This window comes from Podarcis raffonei, chromosome 6 (assembly GCF_027172205.1).
Source record: "Podarcis raffonei isolate rPodRaf1 chromosome 6, rPodRaf1.pri, whole genome shotgun sequence".
Classification (NCBI taxonomy): Eukaryota; Metazoa; Chordata; class Lepidosauria; order Squamata; family Lacertidae; genus Podarcis; species Podarcis raffonei.
In genome coordinates, this window is record NC_070607.1 from 18,847,768 (window position 1) to 18,875,295 (window position 27,528).

General features: G+C 51.6%; 1 protein-coding gene and 1 long non-coding RNA gene across 5 annotated transcripts in view; one reads left to right on the top strand and one right to left on the bottom strand.

The window, feature by feature from the left end:
* Positions 1-7,374: 7,374 nt before the first annotated feature.
* Positions 7,375-27,528, bottom strand: part of LOC128415378 (uncharacterized) — a 49,552-nt gene continuing 29,398 nt past the window's right edge. Inside the window, exon 3 of the long non-coding RNA XR_008330923.1 lies at positions 7,375-9,713. This is a non-coding gene — a long non-coding RNA (uncharacterized LOC128415378). The remainder of the gene's footprint in view (positions 9,714-27,528) is intronic.
* The window catches only part of LHX9 (LIM homeobox 9), a 47,471-nt gene continuing 28,226 nt past the window's right edge, over positions 8,284-27,528 (top strand). For 2 of the 4 annotated variants that reach the window (XM_053391493.1, XM_053391491.1), the window contains exons 1-3: positions 16,490-17,382; positions 20,236-20,438; positions 24,155-24,522. In XM_053391493.1, coding sequence (XP_053247468.1) covers positions 17,209-17,382; positions 20,236-20,438; positions 24,155-24,522 — 745 coding nt within the window. In that variant the 5' untranslated portion in view covers positions 16,490-17,208. Of the gene's footprint in view, positions 8,393-16,489; positions 17,383-20,235; positions 20,439-24,151; positions 24,523-27,528 lie in introns of those variants that run through there. The other 2 variants (XM_053391490.1, XM_053391492.1) reach the window with 2 other exon arrangements.

A 27,528-nucleotide genomic window follows, 5' to 3' on the forward strand; every position in this document is an offset into this window, starting at 1 on the left:
CACCAGTCTAGCTGCCGCATTCTGGATTAATTGCAGTTTCCGGGTCATCTTCAAAGGTTGCCCCACATAGAGTGCATTGCAGTAGTCCAAGCGGGAGATACCGTATTTTTCGCACCATTGGACGCACCGGACAATAGGACGCACCTTGTTTTAGAGGGGGGGAAACAAGGGGGAAAAAATCTCCTCCTCTCTGCCCAGCGCCCCTTCCGCGAAGCGGCAGGAGGCGTTGCGCAGAGAGGGGGAGAATTTCCCCCTTTTCTTTCCCCCCTCTAAAACAAGGTGCCGTTTAAGGTGCGTTCAGTCGCCTTCAGGTGGCTACCTCAGAAGCCTGGAGAGGGGTGGGTGTGCAGCGACCCCTCTCCTCTCCAGGCTTCAGGTTCCTTTCGACCTGCTCCTTGGGGCTGGCGGGGGGAAGCCCACCACCAGCCCCAAAGAGCAGGTTGGGGAGAAGCGGAAAGGCGCGCAGCGGAGAGGCTGCTGCCATAGTCGCGCGTCACCTCTCCAGCTGGGGGAGGGTCGCGGGGCTACGGCTTCTTTAGCCCCGCGCGCGCTCACCAGCTGGAGAGGTGACGCGCGGCTATAGAGGCTCCTGCCACAGCCGCGGGTCACCTCTCCAGCCAGGAGAGGGTAAGCGGGGCTTCTTTAGCCCTGCGCGTGCTCTCCCGGTTGGAGAGGTGACGCGCGGCTATAGAGGCTCCTGCCGTAGCCCCGCGACCCTCTCCCAGCTGGAGAGGTGACGCGCGGCTGTGGCAGGAGCCTCTATAGCCGTGCGTCACTTCTCCAACCGGGAGAGTGCGCGCAGGGCTATAGAAGCCCCCCCGCGACCCTCTCCCAGCTGGAGAGGTGACGCGCAGCTATGGCAGGAGCCTCTATAGCCGCGCGTCACCTCTCCAACCGGGAGAGGATCGCAGGGGGCTTCCTTAGCCCCGCGCACGCTCTCCCGGCTGGAGAGGTGACGCACGGCTATGGCTTCTTCGCTCCATAGGACGCACACACATTTCCCCTTCATTTTTGAAGGCGGAAAAGTGCGTCCTATAGAGCGAAAAATACGGTAACTAGAGCATGCACCACTCTGGCGAGACAGTCCGTGGGCAGGTAGGGTCTCAGCCTGCGTACCAGGTGGAGCTGGTAGACAGCCGCCCTGGACACAGAATTGACCTGTGCCTCCATGGAGAGCTGTGAGTCCAAAATGACTCCCAGGCTGCGCACCTGGCCCTTCAGGGGCACAGTTACCCCATTCAGGACCAGGGAGTCCCCCACAGCATGGGACTCTTAATCTCAGGGTTGTGGGTTCAAGCCCCATGTTGAGCAAAAGATTCCTGCATTGCAGGGGGCTGGTCCCTTCCAGCTCTATGATTCTATGAATACCAGTCGCTGGGAATCACAGGAGGCGTGGGGGGAAGAGTGCTGTTGGGCTCAGGTCCTGCTTGCATGTTTCCCACCGACATTTGGCTTGTCACTGTGAGAACGAGATGGTGGACTACATGGGGCATGTAACACACCTTGCCCAGTTCCCCATGGACCTGAACGCCAGGGGGCGTGCTTCTGAGGTTTTCAAATTTATTTTTTTAGTCGCGTTTAGTCAATTCTTCGGCGATCAGCCTTCTTTATGAGAGCTGGACCATAAAGAAGGCTGATCGCCGAAGAATTGATGCTTTTGAATGAGGGTGCTGGAGGAGACTCTTGAGAGTCCCATGGACTGCAAGAAGATCAAACCTCTCCATTCTGAAGGAAATCAGCCCTGAGTGCTCACTGGAAGGACAGATCGTGAAGCTGAGGCTCCAATACTTTGGCCACCTCATGAGAAGAGAAGACTCCCTGGAAAAGACCCTGATGTTGGGAAAGATGGAGGGCACAAGGAGAAGGGGACGACAGAGGATGAGATGGTTGGATAGTGTTCTCGAAGCTACAAACATGAGTCTGACCAAACTGCGGGAGGCAGTGGAAGACAGGAGTGCCTGGTGTGCTACGGTCCATGGGGTCACGAAGAGTCGGGCACGACTAAACAACAACAAGACGGCGTCATCCTCAGCACTTTTCTCTCCAGAGAAAACGTTCGTTCTTATTGCATCCCTACCCGCCCCTTTCCTCCAGGGAGCTCAAGGTGGTTACATAGCTCCCGCTCCTCTTCCGCATGACCCTCGCCATCACTCGGTTAGGTAGGTCAGGCTAAGAGCTGGTGGCTGGCTCAAGATCATCCCCTGAACTTCACGGCCACTCGCGGATTTGAACTCCGCGCTCTAGTCCAGCGCTCTAACCACTGGGCAACACTGGCTCTCTTTGAGCAACCCCACCAGAAGCAAGTCACTGCATTCAGTGAAGATTTTCGACGGGTTAATAGATACTTAAAATGCACTGCTTGCTCATGATCCAGCTTAGTATAACAGCAGCAACGTCTCTCCTTCCAGGATCCCAGCCCAGGAAATCTCCCGTCCTTGGTTACCTTCACAGCTGAAGGAGGGATCCCCTGCACGAGTCTTACTGAGGTCACTTCCTCAGCTTCCAGGGACAAAACAAGGAGCAGTCCATTCTTGAGGCCGGCCGCAGCAGGTGTCATTGGCGGCAGGCCGCGTTTCCTTTCTCCCTTCTGGGCAATTAATTAAACCGAGGAAAAGAAGAAGAAATACGTAGCGAAAGCCATTTACGCGTGTCTACTCAGAAGTAAGGGAAGTGTGTATACTATATAGGATTGCAGCAGGCTTCAGTTGCCTTTAATAGGAAATCCCAGCCCTTGCTAAATTCTTCCTACGTTGATGATGATGCCGTCCATCTGACTGGGTTGCCCCAGTCATTCTGGGCGGCTCCCAACAAAAAACAGAAAAAGCGCAATACAACACCACGCACTAAAAACTTCCCTGAACTGGGCTGCCTTTAGATGAAGGGAAAAGATGAGCTTCGGATCGGAGCCTTGCTCTCTGCATCTGTTCCCATGGAGAGCAACGTCTCTTGCTCGGCCTCTCCGCAAGCCCAGGGCATCTAGGAAATGGAGAATTCAAGAAAGAAGTGGCTTGCCGAAGGCTGCCTTGGAAATCGGTGTCATTTTGAAAGAAGGAAATGCAGCGCGGGTGCATTGCAAGAAGCAACTCCGAAATGTTAAAGTGACCTGACTGTGTTTATGAATACTAGCTTCCCTAAGCACTTTTATGGGTGGTTCGATAAAAACGAGCATGTCGCTATACCTAATGGGTCTGTAGCCAGTGGTTTTAACCATTCTTCCTACCGTCTGGCAGGACGTTAAAGAACCCCGATCCACACATACAGGTCTCAACGTTGTTCGCTAAACAAGCGTGTAAACGCTCTCTATGGCATTTTAGATTGTGCGTAATAATCAGGAAGCTTTTATGTAGAGTTTGGGACTGGTGCTGCAAGCATCCCGTGCACGTGTGAATGCACCTTTCCTGATCTTGCCACATGGCTGTGTGGGCACTGCGGTAAGTTTTATGGTCGTTCTATCCACCTTTAGGTCAAAGGAAAGACGTTTCTGGGGGAGGGGAGGTTCAGAATTGCTTTGCGCAAGCAAAGGATCCAGCAAGTTCAGCTCCTCCAGATCACCGCAAAGGGTTCCGTTTCCTGCCAGACCTGGACTGCCATCTTCACATAGGAACTGACACCGTGAGACTGACTTCGGAACAAACCCCGCTTCAATTTGGCTATATGGTTTAGATGGCTTGCTTAGAAAGCAGGGGGGGCGCTTTTCTTAGCCCAGGGGGCCGCCTTGCTTTCCGGAGGCCACATGCCAATCAATTGTGGGTGGGGCCAGAAGCAACAAGTGGGCGGGGCGAGGAAGGGATCATTCCCCATTGCAACCGGCCAGAAGTCGGAGTTAGCTCCGTCCACACGGAAAAACGTTTCTCCGTCACCTGCCCTCCACGCAAAATGCATGATGACAGTTCAAGGAGACTTTAGAGCCAGGCAGAAGCGCCCCAGGAGGATCAAGAGCAGGGTGCGTGGCATAAGAAGGGCGCTTAGCCTGGGAAGCAGGTTGAGGGCCACATCTAGTGCATTGAAGGGCCGCGTTCTCTCTGGCTCCGAGGTTCCTTTTCTGTAAGCCCCGCAGGAGACAGACGCTCGCATGGACCTGCATATCGTAGCGTAGTCCTGTTGCTGTTTACTCAGAAGTAAGACCCACCTCCCCAGTAAAGCGAGCACAGAAGGAGCTGTCTTGTAGCTGGGTGGCTGCTACACACACCTTTCCCCTTCGTGTCAAAATGAGTTCAAAGGGAACTTTTAGGGAGGGAAGGCAAGGTTGCCCAATCCCGCGCAAGCAAGCCCCACCGATGCCGTGTGGGACTCGATCCTAGGAAACGGTGTGCATGGCGTTTCCAGACACGGAGCCCCTCCAACCTGCCGCAGCACTGAGTCTCCAGACACCCTAAACATCAGCAGATTTAGCTTGGCGTCAGGTTTGCAGCCCGTGGCACCCAATTTCTGACGCCGTCCACAGTCGGGAGAGCAACTCTCTTCGTTTCCCGTTATATTCTCCTTGCGCAAAACCATCTGCTAGCCTTTCCTCAAAGAGCTGCTTGAAGCTAGACGCAGCGCTTCGATCAGCGTCTGCTGCCCTGGTCACCTGTTCGCTTCCTTGCCTTGCAGGTGGGCAGCTGCGGCCTCTGTCGTAGCTTTGCATAGACTGCGCCCCCGGGCGAGTGAAATGAACGAAACAATTTGCAAGGGTTTGGAACAGTGAGAGAGCCGGCTACGGAGGTCCTTCTCCCTCTCTCCCTCCCTAACCCCCACATTGCCTGGAGAATGCAAGCGGGGAAGGGCTCTAGCTCAGTGGCAGAGCGTCTGGTTTGCATTAAGAGGGTCCCATGATCAATTCCCGGCATCTCCAAGTAGCAGGGGTACCATCACACGGACACACCTGCACCTAGTGCGTGTGATGTCATGCAGCCAACAGCCAGCGAGGCACCCTTCTATGCGGTGAGGGACTCGGACTTGGAGGCAGAGAGACTCTGCTTCCCCTCCCCAGCCCCACCATCCAGAAGAAAATGCCTCCCTCATTGGCTGCGAAGGACAGAGCTGAACTGCTTCTCTCCCTGCTGGCTTTTTTCATTGACTTTCTGGGTGCCTGACCCCCCAATTATATTATTGCGGCTGCCCGAGCACCCACAGCCCCCTGAAATTGGCTCCTATGTTAAGTAGGACTGAGAAAAAGAGGCCCCAACACAAAACTGGGCCTCTTTGGTGGTGGCGCCGCCGCTGCTCAATCTTTGGAACGCCCTTGCTGCACGTTTACTTTTTTAGACGGCTGCTGAAGCCTCTTTGAAAGCAAGATTTGAATGTTGGCTATTCCGCAGCTTGTAGAGACTGTCCTGCTTTTCACTGGGACAGGACATCTCGTGGTGGTGCCGCTGTCCCGCCCGCCCGCCCCTTTCTAAATAGCTTGTTTTACGGTTCTTCCCAATGCTTCAATTACTGGGGGCGCGTAGCGGGAAGGGCGAGTGGGAAAGGTCGAGGAGCCCCTAATGAAATCCACAAGCTCCGCTCCTCCGTGGCTGTCTTCAATTTTAGCCAAATCATTGCCTTCCCCAAACAGTAGCGAAGGGTGGGGTGGGGTGAAAGGGGGGCACTACAACAAGTAAGAACGAGTAATCCGAGAACTGGTCTTATCTTGTTAACCTTTAGATTGTGTAGGATTTGTTTAACGTCAGGCGCTTCGGAGAAGGATGTAGATGTAGATGCCTTTTGTATTTTTCTGCATGCTGAAAAGCCTCCCTGCTCTCTTCCAAAAGGAAACAGAGCAATGAGGATTCGGCCCTCTTTCTCTCCCGATTCTTCTTATTCTCTACCTCCCCGCCCCGCTTTAACTTTAAGGAACCTCTGACGCCCGAAGAAAACCCGGAGCATCTGGTTATCCCACAAACAGAAGGCAGGGTGGGGTGGGGGATAGAGAGGGGGAGAGAGACTCCGAGCGCTATAACCTCCGGCAGGTCCACTGCAAGGCTCCTCCCCACTACTAAAAAAACCCTCAATTATTATTATTATTATTATTATTTAAAAGGCCACGTGAGTAACACACTGCATCCACCACGCCATTAGCCAAGATGAAGGGGCAGACTTAAGGTGGTTCCTTCTGGGGAAGGACCACTGCAGATTGCTGGTGAGGGGGGCGGAATCAGATTTGAGAAGAAATCCCCCCCCCGTACAAAGGACTCTGCCCGGAGCACATTAGTACACAATGGAGAAGAGGTTAAGGAAGTTGTGTTTTTTGGAGGGGGGTTGTGTAAACATCGGAGGCTATGTCCCCAATACCGCGCCCGATGCACACACCTGAAGTGGTACAGTCCACAATCCAAGCACCTCGTTCTGCCTAATGCGTCGAATTTATCGTGCGTAAAGAGATGGAGGCGAGGGGGGTACCCTACTCTTTAGCTGCTCTGAGGCGTATAGGACGGCGCTTAGTAGGGCGGAGGAGACCTCTGCTCGGAGGTTTGCTACTTGTCTTTGGAGCGTAAATGGAGACCTCGAAGCTCTTATTCCAGCAGTAGGGAAAACACTTTGTGAGGCGCTTTTAAAGCCAAACCAACTTAGTTCCTCCAACTAATGTGGGACCAAGCTTGCCTCTCCACATCCCACCCCCACCCCCTTTGGAAAGGTGGCCATATGCCACTCTCTTCTGTGCCTCGGCACAAAGACTTTCCCTCTCTCACAAACACATATACACGCCACTCATTGAAATTGATGAATCTTAGAAGGGCGGGATCTTGCCCAGTATTTTTGACAACTGGAAAGTGACTGTGGTTCGGTGGCTCGGTGGTACGATTTATTTAGTGTCTAAAATACAGGATGTTTTATTTTTTTATTTTTGGAAAAAGAGAAAAATAAACAAGAAGTTTACGTGCTGTGAAGAAGTTTATGCGCCTGTCTCGCCCACTCGCGTGAGACAGATTTCTTTCCCACTCAACTCTGATTAAATATATTCACGTTCTGTGTTGTTGTTGTTGTTGTTTAAAAGCCATTCCTCCCAGATATTCACAAAGTTGATCATCCCATCATCATCAGTCGATGAAGGAGCTGATCACAGAGAATTATGAGGTGGAACTGAACTGAGAAAGGTTGCACAACAGATAAAAGCAGACGACAGGAGAGCGACCGCGGTTTCTCATTATTGATCAGCGATCAGTTCCCGCCTCCCTCCTGTTGTGGATAGAAACCGCGATTTTTTTGGTGGTTGATCGTAAACATGTAACTTTGGGAATTAATTTTTATTCCACTCCTAGTTCCTGTTTTTAACTGAATGGCATCGAAATTCCAAGTAAGGCGTTCTTAGGGTTGGGCTGCAAATAACCAGCTGCAGGAGCAAAGGAGCTCATTCCTAAGTGCCGAGGTCCCTTCGCCCCCCCCATAAAATATTTGATTCCCCCCCCCAAGTTGATGGGCATTGCCATTCAAATATTTTACTCAAGTTGACATTCCTGTGCAAGAGGAAGGTGGGCTTAGCGAGACAATCGACTAGGAACTTCACCTGCGGAGGCAGCTCGGTTGAAATGGGCGCCATCAGCCGAGCAAAACCACTAACCTCATTCATTTCTGGGCGAAGGGGCGGGGGCTTGCGCAGGAGACTTTCCCCCGCGTCGATTGCGTCCTTGCACTTTTCAACTCTGGGAATAAAGTCTGTGCAGTGATTCTCCCCAAGTCTTTACAAGGTGATTTCCAACCCTCGCCTTGTCTCCCCTGTTTCTTTGGCCTCGGTGGATCGCACTTTCAGGAGCATTGCTGTCATACTAAGGAAGGAAGGAAGGAAAGAGCAGCAAGAGTGAATCCCATTCCTACAAGCACCTGATTCTTTATTTAATTGAGTTAAAATGGGGCCCGTGCTTCTGCAATCCTCCCTGCTTTCCTTAGAATAATCCTGTGTGTTTCAAGTTCCTTTTTAGCTGGCCAAGCCAGGTCTTCTCTCCGCACCCGCGGATCAGATCAGATCACATCAAGTTGACGATTGAGAGAGAGAAGAGAGAGGAGTTATCTTTAATGGGAAGGCATCAGACATCCCGTAGGCTAGCAACAGTGGTCTTTTTCCCCCTTTAAATATATATATATGTATTTCAATATACACAAACACACAGAGCGCGCACTTTCAGACCAGAAGAGGAGCGCGCAGGAATCGAGGCTGAGGCGCTCTTGTAAATCTATCCACCTAGACCTCAATCCTGGCAAAGCGAAGGAAGGTTGCATTGTGCGCCAAACAGCGTCTCCCCCCCCCCGATGCGTCTATTGGGGAGCGGGGAGTGGGGGTGGGGTGGGGAGGAGACGTTTGGCAGGTCCCTTCATCCCTCGTTTCCAATCACGCTCTTGGCTCCCTCGTTTTTCTTTACCGCAAGGTCTCCCTCACCTGATCACTGATGGAGTGCTAAGCAGGCAGACCTCGCAGCTTTGCGAATACTGGCAGGTAGGGTCCGATTTCATTATTATTAATATTATTTTATTATTATTATTATTGCTTTTCATTTGCTGGGAAGGGGAATTTCTATCTATTAGTATTACTACTAGCCGCATTTCTACATGGGGTTATAGAACCCCTCAAAAGCAAGGCGCTGTGGTAAGATGCCAGAGGTTAGACATTTGCGCCGGTTCTCCATAGAGGTGCGGTGGAGATTGCGATTGGGGGCAGGGGACGGGAAGAGAGAGAAAGGAAAGAGAAAGAGCGGGACTCTCATTCTCCACCCCCAATTAGCTTGTTTATTTTAATTAACGCAGGAATCCTTTGCGAGAAGGACCAACCTCCTCCTCTTGGTTACATCACCGCGTCTCTCCCTTCCTTCCGTCCCTCCATCCCCAAACCCATCCCCCTTTCTTACCCCTTAAGGAGGAACCACTTTGGGGGTCCCCAAATAAACACTCCTTTCTAGAGCTCTTCAGGTAAGACGCTGCCTTGAACGTTTGCTACGGATCTCAGGGTTGTTGCTGCTAATAATGATAATGGTGGCGATAAAAATAAGAACAATAACTTTTACAACAGCAACCTGCATTTCCTCAGGTGTGTTCCCATTTGAGGCATGGAGACGTGTTTTGAGTGGGTGTGTGGGTGCCTTATCTGGACAGGATCCGGTCAGTTGTGGAGCTTAGAAGTCAAGCTGGCAGGTTTGGGGGCTGCTTCAAGGGAAGAAGGGGTTTCTTTGAGCCGCGGGGGTTTTGCATCTGGGCTCGCCAAAAATAAAACCAGCCCTCCTTTTGCAACGTGAATTTTTACGCGCTCCCCGTGCGCCTTTTCCCTACCTCGGTTCGCCTCGCCTCGCCGGCAAACTGGCTTAAGTCGCAGGCGGGCGAGGTATACAAGGCGAGCTTCCATTATTAGCTCCAGAAGCCCTTCTCTTGAAGCCCCGTTCGCGTTAGAGACCCGGCCGCCGCCTCCCCCTTTTTTACGCTTCTCTTTCTCTGGCTGGGGGCTGAAGACCTGCAATCCGGCGCCAGGAGCTTTTCTGTCCGCTTCTTAAAAGCTCCTCGTTGCTTTGCTCCAAATCATCCCTTTTTTTCCTTTCAGTTTAATCGGGTAGGAGAAAACTTTTGTTTCTCTTTCTCATCTGAATATGGGCATCCTTGGAAGGTTTCTTTTGCTTCTTGTCCGTTGGTCCCGGCACAAATGAGTAATAGTTTAAAAAAAAAAAAAAGATGAGGGAACCTCAGTAAACAGCAAAAAAAGTGGTTCTTGAGACAGCTGGAGGAAACAGACAGGGGAAGGAAGGCGATCCGACGTTTGGTACCTCTGGAACCTGAAATTGAAAAAACAACATCCCTGAAACGGAGTCCCCAGTAAAGACTAATAAGAAGGGGAGACTTATCTTGGAGGGACTTTTGCCTCGTTTGCCTTGTTTGACATTTTGATTCCGTTCCAGCGCTTGATGTGCGTGTGAGATTCAGGAGACGATTATCAAAACAATTCTGCTCCTTCTGGGCGCTTCCTTTGTTTTTCTAAAATATAGGTGTGCTGCGCTCTTCAATACAATGGGCTTGAACCAGGCTCACTTAAGGAACCAGGCTCATGTCAAGGAAAGGATCTGAGCACGTGCTTCGTTGAATCCAAGGAAGCCCTGAACTTTTGGCAGTCTTGTGCTCACTAGGTGCCTGTAAGATGCATCTTCAGTGGAGCTTACTCCCATAGAAGTGTGCCTAGGCTTGCACCCTTAACCGTAATATTAATGGTCCCTTCAGCCTATACATCTATGATTAAGAGTGCAATCCTTTGCCAGCTCGGATGAGATTAAGCCCCACTGAAGACACCCTGGGACCTTTTGCTTTCTCAATGCCACCATCACACTCTGGAGCCAACCTGGAGACAGTTATGTTTCATCGCCAGCCAGCTCTGGAGGCCCCGAACAGGGATTATAACGTTCCAAACATAGCTAGATCTATCGTTAGCTCCCTCTGGCAGAGGAGAAGATCAGGAAGCGGTGTCTTTTGAAAGGCTGGGGGACGTCTGAGATCCAAGATTCCCCTGAAAGGAGGAATCTGTTGGTGACTTTTAGTCCACAGTCACTCACACGATGAAGAGTGACTCGCCTTGTCCCTTTACGCAAAGATGTGGATAGAATCAGTCACCCTTCTGAGTCTCTCTCTCTCTCTCTCTCTCTCTCTCTCTCTCTCTCTCACACACACACACACACACACACACACACTCTTTCAGGTCCCCACTGCTCTATTAAAACGGAGCCAGGCCATTTTCTGTTCAGAGGGAGCCAGTGCGTAGAGCAAAATGATTAGCCGTCTCCGCTTTCGGGTTTCCTTATCCTTCCTCTGTCTAATTATTTGTTGGTCAGTTATTAATCCGCACGTGGATACTTTGTCCTAGAGCCAAAGACAAGCCCCCTTCACGCTGTAATAGGCTTTAGACCCTCGCCTGTGGCGGAACGGGGGCCGGACGGAGGGTTCCAGTGGCTCCCCTCCCCTCCCCTCCCCATCTCCTCTCTTCTCTTGATAATCGCTTGGGTTTCTATTTTATTTCTTTAAACCCTCTCGCCGGAGCATGTTCCTTGCCTGTGCCAAAGCCCGGCTGCTTCGCAGGCTCGCCGCCAACGGTTTTGTTGCAGAGGCTGGGGGAGCCGTTTACCGGGGGATTAGCCCGAGCCGAACAAATCGCCCCCATCCATCCTCCACGCGTCTTGAAGCGCGGAGTGCAAAATCTGGAGCTTTGTGTTTCACTACACCCCCGTATTCCGCTCCCTCCCCCCCAAAAAAAACCCTTCTCCTCCTGCGACAATGGACAAGCATGATGGCCGTGTGAAAACGACGCTTGTCACTATCTACCATGTAACGCTCCGACAAGGAGCGCCGATTATCTGTTATATTCAGATTCTGTTGTAAGAACAGGCTTGGTTCCCTCCCCTTTGGCGCTTCATCTATACGAAACGATGATTACGATAACAAACCCAACAACGATAGCAATCCACAGTATTTGTTATTAATTATGATGGTGGCAATAATTATGATAATAAATAAATCCGCGTTTATACAGAGCGTCCGGGAGATTCTGCGCCCAGTGGCTCCACAATGCTTGACACCCCCAAAAAATGTTTTTCCTAATTTGGGGCGTCTACAAGCTCTGTTTCCCTGCAGGCCCCAAACAGGGAAGGGCCTTCTCTTCCAAACCCAAAATATATGCCAACAAACAGGGCAACCCTCGTTTAGCCGCTGGCTTTCACCTTGCGCGTCCTCTAGAATTTCCCGAGCGCGGCTGTATCTCTCCGTCTCTCCCACCAGCAACTTGTCTCCTCCTGCCCCCAATTGCTCACATACCCGGGGGGTATTTTGCCAGCTCTTCCTCCGAGACGCCTCCTTCGCCCCCTCCAGCCTTCCTGCAAGCGGCAGCCCTTTCCAGCTTCCCGAGGAAAAAAAGGGAGATCTGGTAAAAAGAAATTGAAGGAGATTCACCTTGACTGCTGAAAGAAAGGCCTTCGGAAACTCGCCGGCTCTTCGCAGGAAACTCAACATCCCTCCTCCGGGGGAAGACCCGGGAGGTGCTGCTGTCCAACACAACACGCCTTATGGCGAGAATCCTTTGCGCCCTTGACCTGTGAGGAAACCCCCATTAAAGTCGGTGTAGGGTTCGTTTTTGGGCAGAGAAGCATAGGATCGGGTTGCGCCCTTGCGCAAGAGCAGCAGCAGTGTTTGGGGGGCTGTTTCCGAGGACGGTGGGTTTTGGATGAGTGTGTTTAGATAAGGTGGGGACCCTCGGGTCTCCTTGGCTGAGTTCTTGCAGAAAAGGAAACACGTTGTTGTAATTTCTGTAGGTGTTTATTCCCCCCACCCCCTTGCAACAACACCGCGAGGTAGGTTTTGTGTGAAGGATCAGGCACCGAAGGGAGTCGTCACAAAACTATCAAAACTTGACCCAGAACAACTTTAGGGTTGCTTTTCATGAATGAAGCGTGCGTGCCCAACTCTAGAGAAAAGGAGGCGGGGTTTTGGTTACGTTATTATTTCGCTTCCCCTCCCGTCTAAATTTAGGACACGATCCAGCCAAAGTGAAGCTCTGTCAAGATCCTCATTGGTTTCAAGCGGAGAACTCTCCCTGGGCTTTTTAGTTTTGCGCCTTAAGATTGGAAGCACCTAGCGGCTGCAGCGGCTGGGAAGGATTTAGCGTTTTTTGTTCTGCTCCTGCCGCCGTTCCGGCTTTACCTTCAAGAACAAGCAAAGGAGTCTGGAGGGGGAGGGAAGGGAAGCAAGCAACTTCCCAGGTGCTCTCGCTTTCGATTCCAGACCCAGGAAGGAAAAGAGCTTCAGCCCGGAAATGGTTTTTCTGGGGTTCTTCTGACCCGCTTCCAGCAGAGAAGAGGGAGCCTTCAAATACTTTCCAGAGCGCTCACCTGGAGAAATCACCTTTCTAGAGATCACTTTTTTCCATCGGAACCTCCAGTTCCAAGACAGAAAGATGAAAAGGCGAAAGCAAAGATAGGCAGACAGGCAGCATAGTTAGACCGTCATCATTTGGGAACCAGGAGATCAACTGCGCGTTTATGGTTTAAACGGCAGGTACCCGGTCTGCAACCTGGGCTTAGTGTTGCACCCTAATGTTCACTTAAAAGCAACCCTGTAAGTGTGCTTGGAGACCTAAGAAGAGTCCTACTGGACATCGGGCCAGCGACCACCCAAAGCCAGCAGTCTGCTCTCACAATGGCAATCTAGATGCCTCTGGGAAGCCCGCAAGATGGACCTGGTTGAGCCCTCGGCGCCCTGACTTCCAGCGCAGCAGGACTTCGAGTCGCCGACCCTTATGCGCAGAAAGCAGCCTAGGAGTCTCTCTCTGGAGAGAATGCAAAGTATGGTTCGTGTCACTAGAGGAGGGTGGCTGGAAAGGGCGGCGAGGACGAGGCCTAGCCCAGCGCCCCAGTGAGGAACAGAATGGCTTTAGGTTCCGGCCCATTACTGGAGCCCAGCATTCTGTCTCCAACTGCGCTCGGCCAAGTGTCTTGGTGCGCTGAACAAGCGCGAGGGAGACGGCGGCCTGTCCCATTTTGCTGTTGCCCCTAGCCGGCTTTAATTTTAGCAAATAATAACCAACAAACAAACAAATAAATGACGGTGAAGATAATAAATACAGTATATGTAAAAACCATTTATCCCACCAATGGGCATCATGTGACTTGAAGCATTCGGCATCCTGTCCTGACTCTGTGAAAGGGGCTTTCCTAGTGAGAGTCAAACTTGCCTTCTTGCTTGTCAGTTGCCAGTACTAACCCGCCCTTCCATTACACCAAATGGAAATGAATTTCACGGTTGCTGTTTTTTTTAGTGCATATCGCCTTTCAGCTGGAGTGCCAAAGGCGCTTGACAGTAAAACCTTATGGAGCTTTAGAACGAAGCTCCTTTTGACTCCACAGCTCCGACCTCTTAAATATCCACATGCCCTCTTTTGACCCTGGATCTGTAAAGGTGTTTAAAACAACGAGAACAAGTGTGGTTTTTATCACCTACTAAACGGTTTTAGACCTGGCGGTTCAGGTAACATCCAAACGACAGAGCGACCCGCACTTTTCCTGCCAACAAAATCTGATCCGTCCCGTCAACCAGCAAATCCTAAACTGCCCCTCTTTTTCACTCCTAGCCTCACATTCCTGTAGATCAGCTTAACCCTATCCGTGTCTGTTCAGAACACAGCTCCAGTCGTAGGCTGCAATCCTGTACGCGCTTCCCGGGGAGCCAGCCCCATCTAATGCAGTGGGGCTTTTTCAGAAAATGCCCTTGAGGTTGCGCGCTTAGGCTGCAATCCTACGCCCACGGAAGAGCTTGTTCATGGCGTTCAAGTGGACATGTTTCTCAAGAGACGTGCCTGACTACCACTGAGAGCGGAGGCCGCAGCCACACTTATACGTGGGTCCGGAGAGGCTTGACCCACAGTGGGACTTCCGAGGGATTCACCGGAACGAGCTCATAGGGCTGCAGGTTCTGCTCCATTCAAAGCCATCGCAATTCTCCTCTAGGATTCCAGGCGGGCGGCATTGCGCCCAAGGAAAGTCTTTCCATTGTAACCTTTTCCGGCCATCCAATCTCTCTCTCTCTCTCTCTCTCTCTCTCTCTCTCTCTCTCTCTCTCTCTCTCTCTGTGTGTGTGTGTGTGTGTGTGTGTTTAGGTCCTGCCACAAACAAGCTTGATCCGTGAAAAGTCCTAGGTCTGTCCTTTCTCTCTCTCTTTCTCTCTCTCTGTTCCTCCACCGGTTTCTGCGTCTTAGATTCCCCTTTCAATGGGAGATTTCTCTCCTAATTGCATTACTTACAGTAAATAGACAGCCCTGCTGTTCTGGGCTGTGGCGTGCCAACAGAAAGAGAGGAATTCTTTGTGTGTGTGTGTGTTTCAAAAAATTATAATCCAAGCTTATTTCACTTGATTGGCTTTCTCTTCTCGGTTCGAATGTGTTTTCTGAGTTGCTTTCTGCCTTTCGACCGGCTGATGCAGAGGGAGAGACCTATCCAGACGCAAAGGGCGCCCTTTTCCATCCCACCCTCGCGCCCCACGACTAGAGAACCACTAACAAACAGTGGGGGGAGGAAGGTTATCTCTTCCAGCCTAGTAAGGTCCGTGGCATGAAAGGAAAGTGTTTGGGGGGAAGGCAGTGGAGGCTAGTGATGCCATTTCAGGAGTCACACTAGACTCTGCGGCGGGTATTTCTGAAGGGAGACTTGCTTCAGGGCAGGGCGGGGCAGGAAACAGGGAGGCGAAAAAGGGAAATAAATGTACCAAAGAGAGGGGAGAGAAAGAGATGAGGATTGCTGTGTTGGCCCTAAACCTATACGATTCTCCCAAGGTGGAAGGGTCCGGCACCTGCCATGGACCAAGCTGTGTCCGGAGGGCGGAAACAGCTGGCTTCCCAGGTGCGCTTTCCTTTCTGTCTGGAGAAGAGCGCTGTGGGACTTGAAGCTTGCGCCCCACAGCTGAGCAACTCCGCTGATCCAACGGAAGGGGTTTTCTAGATCACATGATAATGGCTGAAAGCCATTAAAGAGTTGAATCCTCAACTACTAAACCCCACCCCATTGGGGAGTTCCCTAAACCTGCTATTCCTTACTTCAAATATGTTCTCAAATTGAGGTTAATGTCTTTCTAGGTTCAGTTGTTCCCTTACTCTAACATTATACCACGCGTCCCCTGCCTTTTTTTATCTTAGGAGGTCTGGAATTAGATCAAACCCATACTTTTAAACACTAAAACGGTAAGAAACAGAGAAGTTTCTTCTTTCGGGTCTGCCTACGAGAGATAAAAAGGGCTCCTCCAGAAAAGGCGTCTCCCAACACGCGCAAAGTCCCGCTTCCCGATCCCCAACCTTCGAGATTTCTTAAATCTGTTCCCTCGGTTCTTTCGCGTCGAATTGGGGCCCATGAAAGCGATCAGGGGCTCCCTCCGGAGCAGCCGGCTTGCCACTCTTGGGGGCGCGATCCCGCTCAACGGAAGCATCTGTGAGATTGCTAACCGCGTAAAAATGTGCGCAGTGCGATCCTGTGCACCTTGGCCAGGAAGTCGGTCAGTGGATTGATCTTAAAATCCTCCCGCCCTCCCAAGAAGGCGCGCGCAGGATGGCAGCCACGTGCTTCCCCGGCTTGCTCAGCTCAAGGTGGGACTTGGGGATTTGCTTAAGGTGGAGAAGATTGTGCCTCTTTCTTTCTTTCCAGCAAAGTCCCTCCTAAGCCCAGATTCATTCAAAGAAATCCGCCTTATTTCTTTCTCTCTTACACACACACACTTTCCCATTGTTAAAATGCGTTTTGAACTTGAGTACTGAACGCCGGATGGGGATTTGAGGGAGATGGACTGGAGGAGGAGGGGGTGGGGGTGAGGATGGGAGGAGCAGGAATACAATCTGGGCCCACACAAGCCAGCCCCCTAAAAAAAAAGGCCCCCTCCCTCCTCGTGGTTGCAGGGGGGGGTCTGGCTCTCCCCCTCCCTAGGAATATTTGTCACCGCTCTTGCCCATCTCTGTGGGGGCTGAGAGGAGTTTGACAGCTCTTTGTTGTCTGTATAAGAAGGGAGTTTGCGGGGAGGGAGGGAGAGTTGCGGGGGGAGCTGGTGGCAGCTCGCGGGCGAGAACTCCTCCTCCTGAATTATCCAAAATGGGTTGGCTTTCGCCTCCAACAAATTGGACGGAGCCGCAGAGAGCAGCAGTCCCAAATCCGACCTAGAGGCAAGTGGGAACTTTTCAAGCAACCAGGGATCGCTGCTTGAAGAAATAACCGACCCCCCCTTCCCCTGCACCCCCCTTACAAACCCTTCTTTGGTTTTAATTTGTGTATTTCTTTGATTTTTATAAGTATATTAATCTCCCCTTTTGGGGGCCATCATAGCTTTTCCTCACCTCCCCCTCCTACAAAAAATAACTCCCGTTTTTCTAGTTCAGGAAGCTGCAAGACAAGTCTCCGCTTCGTGGGTTTTTGCTTCGTCTCTGCTCTGCCCAATCCCTCCTTTCCCCCTTTTATTTCTTCTTCTTCACACTTTTTTCTCTCCTTCCTCCCTTTTTTTGGGGTCCGGCGTCGTTTCCCTCCTTGCCCGCCCAGGAAGGCGCCTTCTCCTTGCGCCACGAGGCGGGGGGCAGCCCCGCAAGAGACCCTCCTCCTCCTCCTCCTCCTCCTGCTCGCCGTCCGTCCGTCCCGCCTCGCCTGCCTTCCGGGCCCGGAGCCGCGACGCTGCTTCCCCGCGGGCTGTCTCGCCTCTTCTGCTGCCGCTGCCGCCGCCTCCGCCTCCCGGCGCTTCGGATGCTCTAGCCCAAGACTCTGGGGCCTGTATATGGAAATAGTGGGGTGTCGAGCCGAAGGAACCGCTTGCCCCTTCCGCTCCCCAGCCATGCTTTTCCACGGCATCTCCGGAGGCCACATCCAAGGCATCATGGAGGAGATGGAGAGGAGGTCCAAGACCGAGTCGCGCCTGGCCAAAGGCGCCCAGATGAACGGCCGGGAAGCGGTAAGGAGTCATAGGGGCTTAGGGGGTGTCGGGGGGAGACGCGGGTCGCCAACCGGAGGGACGGGAAGGGAATGGAAGAGGCAGAGCGGGAGGAAAAACTAAAGTGTAGCTAGAAGAATCAATCAACCCAAATATTGCAGGGGCATCGGAACCTCATGTTCCCATTCCCGACAGTTTCTCCTCGCAAAGTCAGCTTTCTGCTTGTCTACATCCAAGCCGAGCTTGCCCGGATCGCGGGCTTCCCTGAACTCTGCGAAAGTTGCAGTTTTAAAAAGAGCATTTCTCCACTTTGAAATTCGGGAGGATTTTTATTCGGCCCTTTTCACTATCTATATATTGCAGCAAGAGCCTACGAATATTGTGAAATCAGCTTGAGTTTTCATTCCAAGTAAGGTCAAGGAAGAGTTCAGTCCCGTTCGTGGTGGTTTTGTTTGTTTGTTTTTGTTTCGTTTTTTTAAAAAAAAATGTGATGCAAATAAAAACGAAAGCGGGATCCAATCAAAAAGTCCAGCCCGTCTGAATTAAGTAAAAACATATAAATTTACTAGAGAAGACGCTCCCCTTGAGTTGAGTGGGACTTACTTCCGAGTAAAGAATCTCGGGGGTCGAACAAGTTTGTTCTGGATCATTGCAGATTGCGGTTAAAACCATATATTTACCCCACGCACGCACGCATGCATGCACTCATATATACAGTCCAGTATACGCTTAGCAGCCGGGTCCTAATAAAACGCATTTATTCGGAAGCAAGTCCAGGGGCATTTGCCTTTTGTTATGTTATGGATTAAATCTGATTGCAACAGGGCTGGAAGTAATGATTTAATATCTCCGCGTCTAGCAAGAAGAGGAGGCAGTAATTTGCGCGCTGCCGTAATTTCTACACCTTGGCGGAGTTTAACTCCCATCCGCATACCCAACATCTTGGTACTAGTATAAACGCATTTCCTTTGACTTTTTTCCCAAAAAAAATTCGGACAAGATTTCCTCCCGAACAATCTGCAAAGGCCCATTTAAAGTCCAACATAACTACCAATACATAGTGTTTGTGGAGAGGGTGAAGAGCCCGACTTAAAACGAAATATTCTCTTTCTAAACTCTTCGAATGCTGGGAAGGAATTCTTTTCGGCTAATATATAGATTACCTTCGCTTTTCGACCCTAACGGCGCAGCTTGGGCGGGGGGGGGGGAGTACAGCACCCAAACAGAACAGAAATCGGTAGTGATATTAAGTTTAGAGAAAGGGCTGGTTCTCTCCGCCGCCGCCGCCCCCCCCAAGCTTCCGGAAATGGTAATAAAAATGTCTCATAATTTTCACCGGAATTGCATTGAGGAGCATGAAGTAAATCCAGAGCTGCACGCAGACTAAGCCGCTTCCTTTCAGATGGTTTAATTCCCCGAGAAAACTCTGTGTGTGTGTGAGATGAAGGAAGTTTCCTTTTGCTCCTAAATCTCAGAGCTTCCGTTGAGCACCCACAATGAACCGAAGGAATGGCCTGCAGAAAACTCAGCCTCGCCTCTTTGAACTGGCCTCTGGTTCCTCTGCCCATCCCCCACCAAGTTCATTAAGGAATTGGAGCAGGCTGGGGGGGGGGAGGCTCTGCTTGGCATTTCAAGAGCTTCCCTCCTCCCAGGGCTTTTTGGGGGGTGGGGTAGGCAGATGATTTCCCCTTCTTCTCTTTTTGGGATTCAACGGTATTCGTATTTTTAATCAGCCGGAGGCTTAGTGGCGTCTCCCAAAAGAATCCTTTCTCTGCACTCCTCTGATTTTCTTTCTTTCTTTCTTTCAAAAGATAAACTTTTGGAGAAAACAAAAGCAACACACAAACCCCCTGCATCCATTCAGATTTTCATAAGATGTCGTCGGCTGGGGAGAGCTTCTCCCGCCTTCCTGACTGATCGCATTTTGGATGCAAAAATCCAGGCGATTATATATTTATATAAATTATATAGAAGTGGGAGATGGGTGGGAAACGACGTTTTAGCAGGGCATTTCGTCTTTATTTGGCATTTCCACCACTCTGAAGAATTTGATCTTTCTTTCCAAACTTTGCAATCCGGTCCAACTCAAGAGATGTTAGGCCCGGTGTGATAAAAGGGATTTTCTTTCCAGTAAACATGGTTTGGATGGAGCTTTTAAAATCCTACTTTTAAACTGGAGCCAGACTTCCTCGGGCAAGTCGCCCTTCAGCTCCCCCCCCCCCGTTTTTTTTGCAATGAAGTCTTACTGACCGAGTATTTTTTAAGGCTTCGCCTCTGATTATTTGCAAGAGAACGGAGCTGCTTTCGGTTTGCCGCCTTCAGGTCTTGCTTGGGAAGAAGCTTCTCCTTTGTAGGAGGCAAAAAATAAAAATAAAATAAAAATAAAAATGAGGGAAATAAAAAGATCCTGGCGGTGGGCACGAAAACAGGGGGGGGGGAGTTAAACTCGGTATATTTGGAGCACAGAAAAACGCAGAAGTAAAACCTTGCATTGCAATCCGCTCCCTAAGTCCAGATCTTCCGCGGTAAAAGAGCGGCTTCTTCGCATTTCTAAGGCCGTCCGGCTGAAAGTCCCAAGTCTGGGTCCTTGGAAAGCGCAGAGAGTCTGGAAAAACGCGACGCAAAACCCACCCAAACCGCCTTGTAGTCGGATATGAGGCCATGGCTAAGCAATAGGAGAGGCCTTGGGTACTGGAAACGACGAAACCCCTGCAGATTCTCCTGGCAAAAGTTATTTAGGGGTTGCCCCCCTTGAGACCCACTGCGTATGGCCTTAATGGGGGTTCGTGGAGATCCTGGGTGGGTCTGATCCCGCAGCCCTGCTTTGTTCCCATCCTCCCGGAGTTGTTGTTGAGTGTGGCTCTCCTTCCGCAGAATATGCCCCCGCTGAGCCCGGAGAAGCCTGCCTTGTGCGCCGGCTGCGGAGGGAAGATCTCCGACAGATACTACCTGCTGGCGGTGGACAAGCAGTGGCACCTGCGGTGTCTTAAGTGCTGTGAATGTAAACTGGCGCTGGAGTCCGAGCTCACCTGCTTCGCCAAGGACGGCAGCATTTACTGCAAGGAGGATTATTACAGGTAAAGCACCCCAGGGAGGGGGGAAGAAGGGACCCCGTTTGGGGAGCGCCACGGGGCCCTCTGGGACTGCAAAAGGCCGCCCCCCACTCCTCCCGACCAGAAAAGGTGCCTCCACAATCCTGGCTCAATTGGATTTTCCTGGGAGAAATCAGCCAGGAGCCGAGGAGCAGTTCACACGTGCATGATTTCCACTTGGGTCGCGTTCGCACAGATACGGGTTTATCAGTCTGCGCTGGCTCAACTGCTTATACACTGGGGTTCAACTGCCCGGCTGAAAATGACTTTCACGTGTGAATGGTGGAAACCTCCCCCCCCCAATGTGGGAAGCTCAGCAAGAGCTTTCATGTCCTCTCCGATTGTTGTGCTTTTCGAGGGCGCCGCTTCAGGCGCTTAGCTGCTGGGGTGGCGAAATCAAAGTAACGCACGTGATGCCCGCGTGTAGCACTGAGCGTGTTTGTGTGAAATGTTGCGGCGCGGAAATGAACAAACATCGAGTCATATAAAAGTCCTGCTCTAGATTTCAGAAGGAATGCGTGCATCACTTGTGTGTGTGAAAGAAAGCGCGGGTGGCAGCGCTTGATCCGCTAGGGGACCATTCACACGTGCAAAATAATCGCCCCTTGAGTTGCGCACGTGTAAAGGCGCCCTCAAAGGCCTCGGCTTGAGTGCAAAGGGGAGCCTAGAAGAGGGCTGGGAGAGTGAAAATTCGGCTATCACCCCCCCCCCCGCCCCAATAACTCCTAGTAGAGGAAGGGCAGCCTTAGCTCTCTCCCTTCCGCATGGGACGTTGGCAGAGAAAGTACCTCCTCTTCCAGAGCATCGGGATACAATTCAAAGCAGCGGGAGGGACGCTTGAGAAACGGCCTAGGCATGGGCGGGCTATATCCTTCCCAAAACATTCCTGCCAAAAACACCCCTCCAACACACACACACTAAGCTGTGTGTTCATCCGAGTTTGCTTCCAAGCCTGAATCGGGTCGCCGTTTTGCAGCTCAAGAAGCCAAGTCTCCTCGCGTTGAATTTCAGTGAGATTTGCTGGGCTGCAAACCCTAACCCTGCTTGCTTGGAAAGAAGCCCCATCGCACGATTCAATCGTTAGGATCGCGCTGTTAGTCCCTGTTGAGAAGCAAGGCTGCTGCCCTCATTAAGCCGGCTGTGTCATATACTGCGGGCCTTGAAACCAGCGGCGCGGGCCACACTGCTGGTCCGGAGGAGACGCTCTCCTGAGCCCGCAGCAGGCGGGCGACAGCTTGGCCTGGCCTGGCCTGGCTCTCCATCCTGCAGCTCCGCCAGCCCCTCGCTGTTGAACCGGATCCGGCCCTCCCGCTGGGCAGCCTGGCCGCGCGCTCTTGTTAGCGCAGAGCTGCCCTCAGACAAGCCTTGTTTGTGTGGGACCCCCCCTTGCTTAAAGAGACGCATCCAGATTTCTCCAGGTCCCTCCCAGCCTTTCCGAGTGAATTATAACACTCCTGTTTACACCCCGGCCCGAAGCTAGAACAATTGCCCATTGATTTCCACCAAGAGAAATGGGCTCCAAGAGACGTGCGCCTGGAAGCAGAGGTGCAATCCGGAGTCAGTGCCACTGACCGACTTCGAAGGGATGGTGCATAGGGTTGCAGTTAATGAAATCTTCCAAAAATTATGGGAAAGGGTATTGTTTACTTGCCCCCTCGCCCCCTTCTCCCTTTCCTTTTCTTTGGACAGCTGCTGAGATCCCCAGAAACCTAGGAAACCTAAACTTAAAGACGATGTCCCGCTGTATTCTCAGCTTTATTTCGCAGCCTTTCCGCAAAACGAATCTGCTAAAAGGCTCAGATGATCCTGATAGAGCCAAAATAAATATGCGTGCCTAGAATCACACCAGCTTCCCGGCTCCACAGAACTCCTCCCCGGAGAGCATGATCAGTGTATACCGGTGCAATGTGTGAAACTCTTCCTCTCTCGGGATGGAATGAGCAAAGTTTCGGAGCAGGGCAGGAGGAAGCGTGTTCCTCCGCCCTTGGGGACAGATTGCCTTAGTTTGGAGGTCCTGCGGTTGTCAACTCAGAGCCTGCTCCCTGCTCTCTACCTCCCTCTTCCAGTCGAAAAGAGATGAAACTGATCCAGGGGGTGGATAGCGAAATGTCCTGGAGCATCAGATTTGGGTTTCGAGAGCTATGGGGATTTGTCAGGAGGAACTTCCAGTATATCTAGATTCAGAGCTTTTTTAGGTTTCCCACTTAGAAGTCTCATCTTAATTGAGCCTGTCAGCTTAAACCGTCGTAAAGAGCACGTCTGAATGCGTGCAAAGTGCTGTTGTCACTAAAAAGGCAACCGTGGAACTATCAAATCTGAGGTTTCGGTGCGCAGCTGAATCCCAGAGACTCCTCGACTCCCTCCCAGCAACGTGTATGAGTTGACTCCTTGCCGGATGGGGGGCGTCATAATATTTGGTTCTGTGGGCTGTCTCCCTCTTTTATTACAAAAACGGAGATGTGGGCTGACGTGCTAAGCAAACCTCAAAAGTTTAGTCGATCAACTGGTTAGATGAATCGTTGAAACGCTTGAAAGATGCATGCCTATATACACTGGTGCTAGGGTTTCCAATAACAAAAATATTCATATATAGTACTGTACAGTGTATTATATATTTTTCATTCTCGGGTGAAGCCTGCAGCAACCACACTGGCACACTTCCTTCCTGCCCCTTCAGTTTATTCCTTTCCAATGCATGCCGATTTGAAAGTGTGATCAATCGGGGGACGGTCCTTTTAATCGGGTGACAACCGTAGGAACCAGCACGTGTGCCAAGGGCATAAAGCATATTTGCTCCTTAAAAATGCGGGGGCGGGGGAGGATCCCGCCATTTTTGCCATCTGGATAGTCTCGCTACAATCGCTGGGAGGAATGGGGAACTCAGGCAGGCACATGAGATAACGGGGGGAGACAGGTGGGGGCCTCGGAGCATGTTAAGAGAGCTTGCTGTTACGGTTTGGGGGCAGGATCCGGCCCAAAGGAATAGCTTATAAGTCCTGTTAATTCCAAAGGAGAGATTTAACCTCTCCAGGCCCCAGTGGAACTGAACTGTGGCCTTATTCTGCACCCCCCTCTCTCCTCTACCTGTGGACGAAGAAGGAAAATCTGTTGGGTTCAATGGGGCGTAATCGCAGGTAACGGGGCGCCCCGGGAGGAGCAGAGGAACCGGAAAAATCCCCCTCCTCTTGAGCTAGATCATAGCCACTCTACTGTGTGTGTTTTTTCAATTTAACTTTCCTTCTGTCTTCAAAAACAAAAAACACTGATTTATCGTCTCTCTCTCCTCCCATATTTGAAATGGGGCACCTGAAGTCTCATTTCTCTGTCCGATTTATTTATTTTTAAAGTCCGTGCTACTCCGGATTTAGAAGAGTGCCAGGCCACTCTTGCAAAAGCTTTAAAATAAAAATAAAATAAACGAAAAACGAAACCCTTGCCATCCGTTGCCCAACCAAAACCCCCGTTTCTCCTTCGCCATAATTTCGCAAGTCCTTGACGCGTGTAGCCCATGCAGACGACCGCGTCGGCTGGTTTCTTGTGAAAACTACGTGCGTCTTCGCCTCTCGGTCTCCTTAGCGTTCTCAGGCCGCTTGACGCGACAACAGGTCCGCAAGCGTGGTCGTCTGGATGGGCTCGGCGTGCCCGCTGGCCCCTCCTTGCCGCCCGCTGGCTCTAACGCTGTGCGCTCTTCCCTTCAGAAGGTTCTCCGTGCAGCGCTGTGCCCGCTGCCACCTGGGCATCTCGGCCTCGGAGATGGTGATGCGCGCCCGGGACTCGGTGTACCACCTGAGCTGTTTCACCTGCACCACGTGCAACAAGACGCTGACGACGGGCGACCACTTCGGCATGAAGGACAACGTGGTCTACTGCCGGGCGCACTTCGAGAGCCTGCTGCAGGGCACCGATCCTGCCTCCTACCCGCCTCCGCAGCTGAGCTACACCGAGCTGGCGGCCAAGGGAGGAGGCCTGGCGCTGCCTTACTTCAACGGCACCGGCACGGTCCAGAAAGGCCGGCCCAGGAAGAGGAAGAGCCCGGCCTTGGGCGTGGACCTCGTCAGTTACAATTCAGGTGGGTGGCGACCCCGCAACTAGCCTCCGGGGCTACCGCGGGGGGAAGGGAGGGGTCAGCCTTCCTCGAGGAACCAGTCGCCTAACTGGGTTGGGCGTGGGCCTCAAACTCGCCCTACACGCCTCTAAAGGCCGATTCACACGTGACACGCCGCCGACACGGGGAGGGTGGCAAACTCGCTCGATTTCCCACGGGTTTTTTCCTCTCTGAAACCCCCCTGGGAAGTGCTTAGTTCCAGAGAAGAAAGGCGGGGAAGGGGTGGCATCTTAAAGGTTAGCAAACTGGCTTGCATGAGCTTTTTGTGGGCTAGAGAGAATCAGATGCAGCGTAGGTAAAATATTCGGTGTAAAGAGGGCACGTCCCATTCAACTCCATGGGACTTAGTTCTTCTGACGCAACGTGTGCTCCATTGAATTCCCTCCCGCCCTTGGCATTTATTTTCAGATTTAGGTTAAGGATCCCGCACAGAGAAAAAATAATAATATCCCAAGCAGCTCACTGACCTAAGGAGGGGGAACTACCGGGATCTTTCTTATTTTCTCTAGAACGCTCTTTTTTTGCTCTTAGAGGACCGAATTACGACCTACTTTGACTTTAAAGATAGGACACAAATACCTTTTGATTTAATTTAACTCGACTTCACTGGGACAGGAGAGTTTAGTTTGAATCAGAACAGAAGCAGCTTGCTTTCCATAGAGGTGGCGGTGGCGGCTGGGGGGCTAATTTTTAGTGCTTCCGAATGTCCAAAGCCCTCCACCTATTACTTCGTTGTAATCCTTGAACCAGCCCTGTAAAGTAGGCCACTATTATGATCCCCAGGTGACAGATAAAAGCGAAGGAGAGGGGGATTTCCTTGAAGTCCCTTAAAGTTTTGTGTGGCAGATCGGGGCTAGGGAATCGGATATGTTTCTTACGACGGGATCCTCTGAATCTCTGTTCAGAAGCAATTTCACCAGTGTTAAACGGGCTTTACTCCCAGCTAAATGCGCATGGCGCGCCTCGCTGAACTCAATGGGACCGACCTAGGAGAAGACGCGCGTAAATTTAGGCACTAAGCTACGGCAACGAAAAGTCCATTTCTCAGCCATTTCCCTTCTCATGGCTGGCTGAGAATTAGGCGGCCCAATCAATTATACTTGCTAAAATATCAGCAATACCATATTACTGGGTGTTGTTTGGGAGGGAAACAACTCTCGCAATCCGCCTGAAACGCAAGTGAGAATTATTTTCTGGTGATAGTGTGACCATCATCAGGACGCATAGACCAACCCCATTTTCTGCCGGGTCTAGTCCCGTTTCTAAGACAGCCGGGCCAGAGCCTAGAGTCCTTCCTGGTTTCAGGATATATTGGCCTCAATTCGAAACCGAGACGGCTGCCCGTCGGATGCGTAAAGGGGAGCGCAAGCCTCGGCGGGGCCCCCGCAGATTGTGCCGCGACCTCCAATTTAGCCGTGAAATCGCCCCCTCGGAGGAGGTCCCTGAGCATGAAATTTGTGGTTTGCTCGAATAGAGGCGCTCCGCGTTGCTTTGTCCCTGGCTGGATGGGTGGATGGTGAACGCGCGCAACTAAAGCTAAACACAGAGCTGGATGTGTATGTTTGAGAGAATCTGAGCTCATAGGAGGCAAAATAATAATAATAATGAAATTGGGTGGGTGGGGGAGAGTTGACCCTGTTGAATCTGGACCATTCTCAGGGAAAAGAAAGTCAGGGCCCGGGGTTTCTGTTTTGCAATACGGATTAACCTGAAATGATGCGCTCCGCTCTCCTAACGAACATGGGACTCTGCCTCATTCTGCCATCTATTGTCCACTAAGACTGGCAGCTGCTCCCCCAGGGCTTCAGATGGAGGGCATTCCCAGCCCTGCCTGGAGATGCCGGGGCCTGAACCCGGGACCTCCTGCCTGCAAAGTAGACAGATGCTGTGCCAGTGGGCTCCTGCTCCAATCCGCGCTAAACGAGTTTTGCTTGCTTGTCTACTGGAAAGCGCCTTGCTCCGGATTTCACTCTCCCGCGCTAGCTGGAGGCACGAAGCCTCTCCTTCTTTCCTCCCCCCCCCACCTTTGGCAAGGGAGAGCGAGGCAATTTCGTGTCCTCTGATGCGGAGGGAGGGGGGGAGCTAGAAGAGGAGGAAGCCGAGTTTTAATTGTTGGCTGTTAATTGGAGATGACACTGGAATCTCTGGCAGCGGAGCCGCTTCTAGGCTAGGCGAGATGTAGGAAGGCGAAGCGAGAGCGCGCGCTGAGGCGCCTCTCCTCTCCAAGGGGGCTGGGCAGAAGGAGTGGGGCGGGGGGAGAGAGAGAGACTGAAGGAAGGACTGGGGGGCTGGGCAAGGCACTGGGATTGCTTTCAGAGCGTTGTGCGTATTCATCCCATCCCAAACTAACAGAACCCCAGCCAATATGTGAAATATAGATTTCAAACAATGCATGCACACAATCTTGGAATGGGCAGAAATCGTGGGGATGCGCTGCAATCCTGTTGCCCCTCACCTTAAACCATACCCCTCAACCCCCCCATTTTCTAGCTTTTACTCTGAAAAAATTATTAAGTTTCTAGCATTTGTAGAACCGGAGAGAGGAGGCAAACGGTACGGATCTTCCCACTGAAAACGTAGACTGCTCCTCAATTTCAAGGTTTTACTTTGCCCGCTCGGGGGAAAAAAATCCTGCAACTGCCCAGCTCCGAACGACCCCAAAACATATTTGCCAGACAGAAAATCCTAGCTATCTTTTGAACAGGACTGGGCCACGATCCAGCCGAAATGGAAACATTTTTTTAAAGCCCCAGTACGGAGGAGCCTTCCGTTGCAATCTTATGCCTGGGTCTACTTTCCAGTAGAACACAGTGACATTTCCCTTCTGAGTAAATCCGCTGCCGAACAGCGCAGTCCTATGCGCGTCTATTCAGAAAAAAGAATCAGACATTACTCTAAGGTAAAAAGTACGTAGGACTTCAGAAGCCATCAAAGTGATTCGACCAGGTTGGATTGTACCATTTTCCTCCC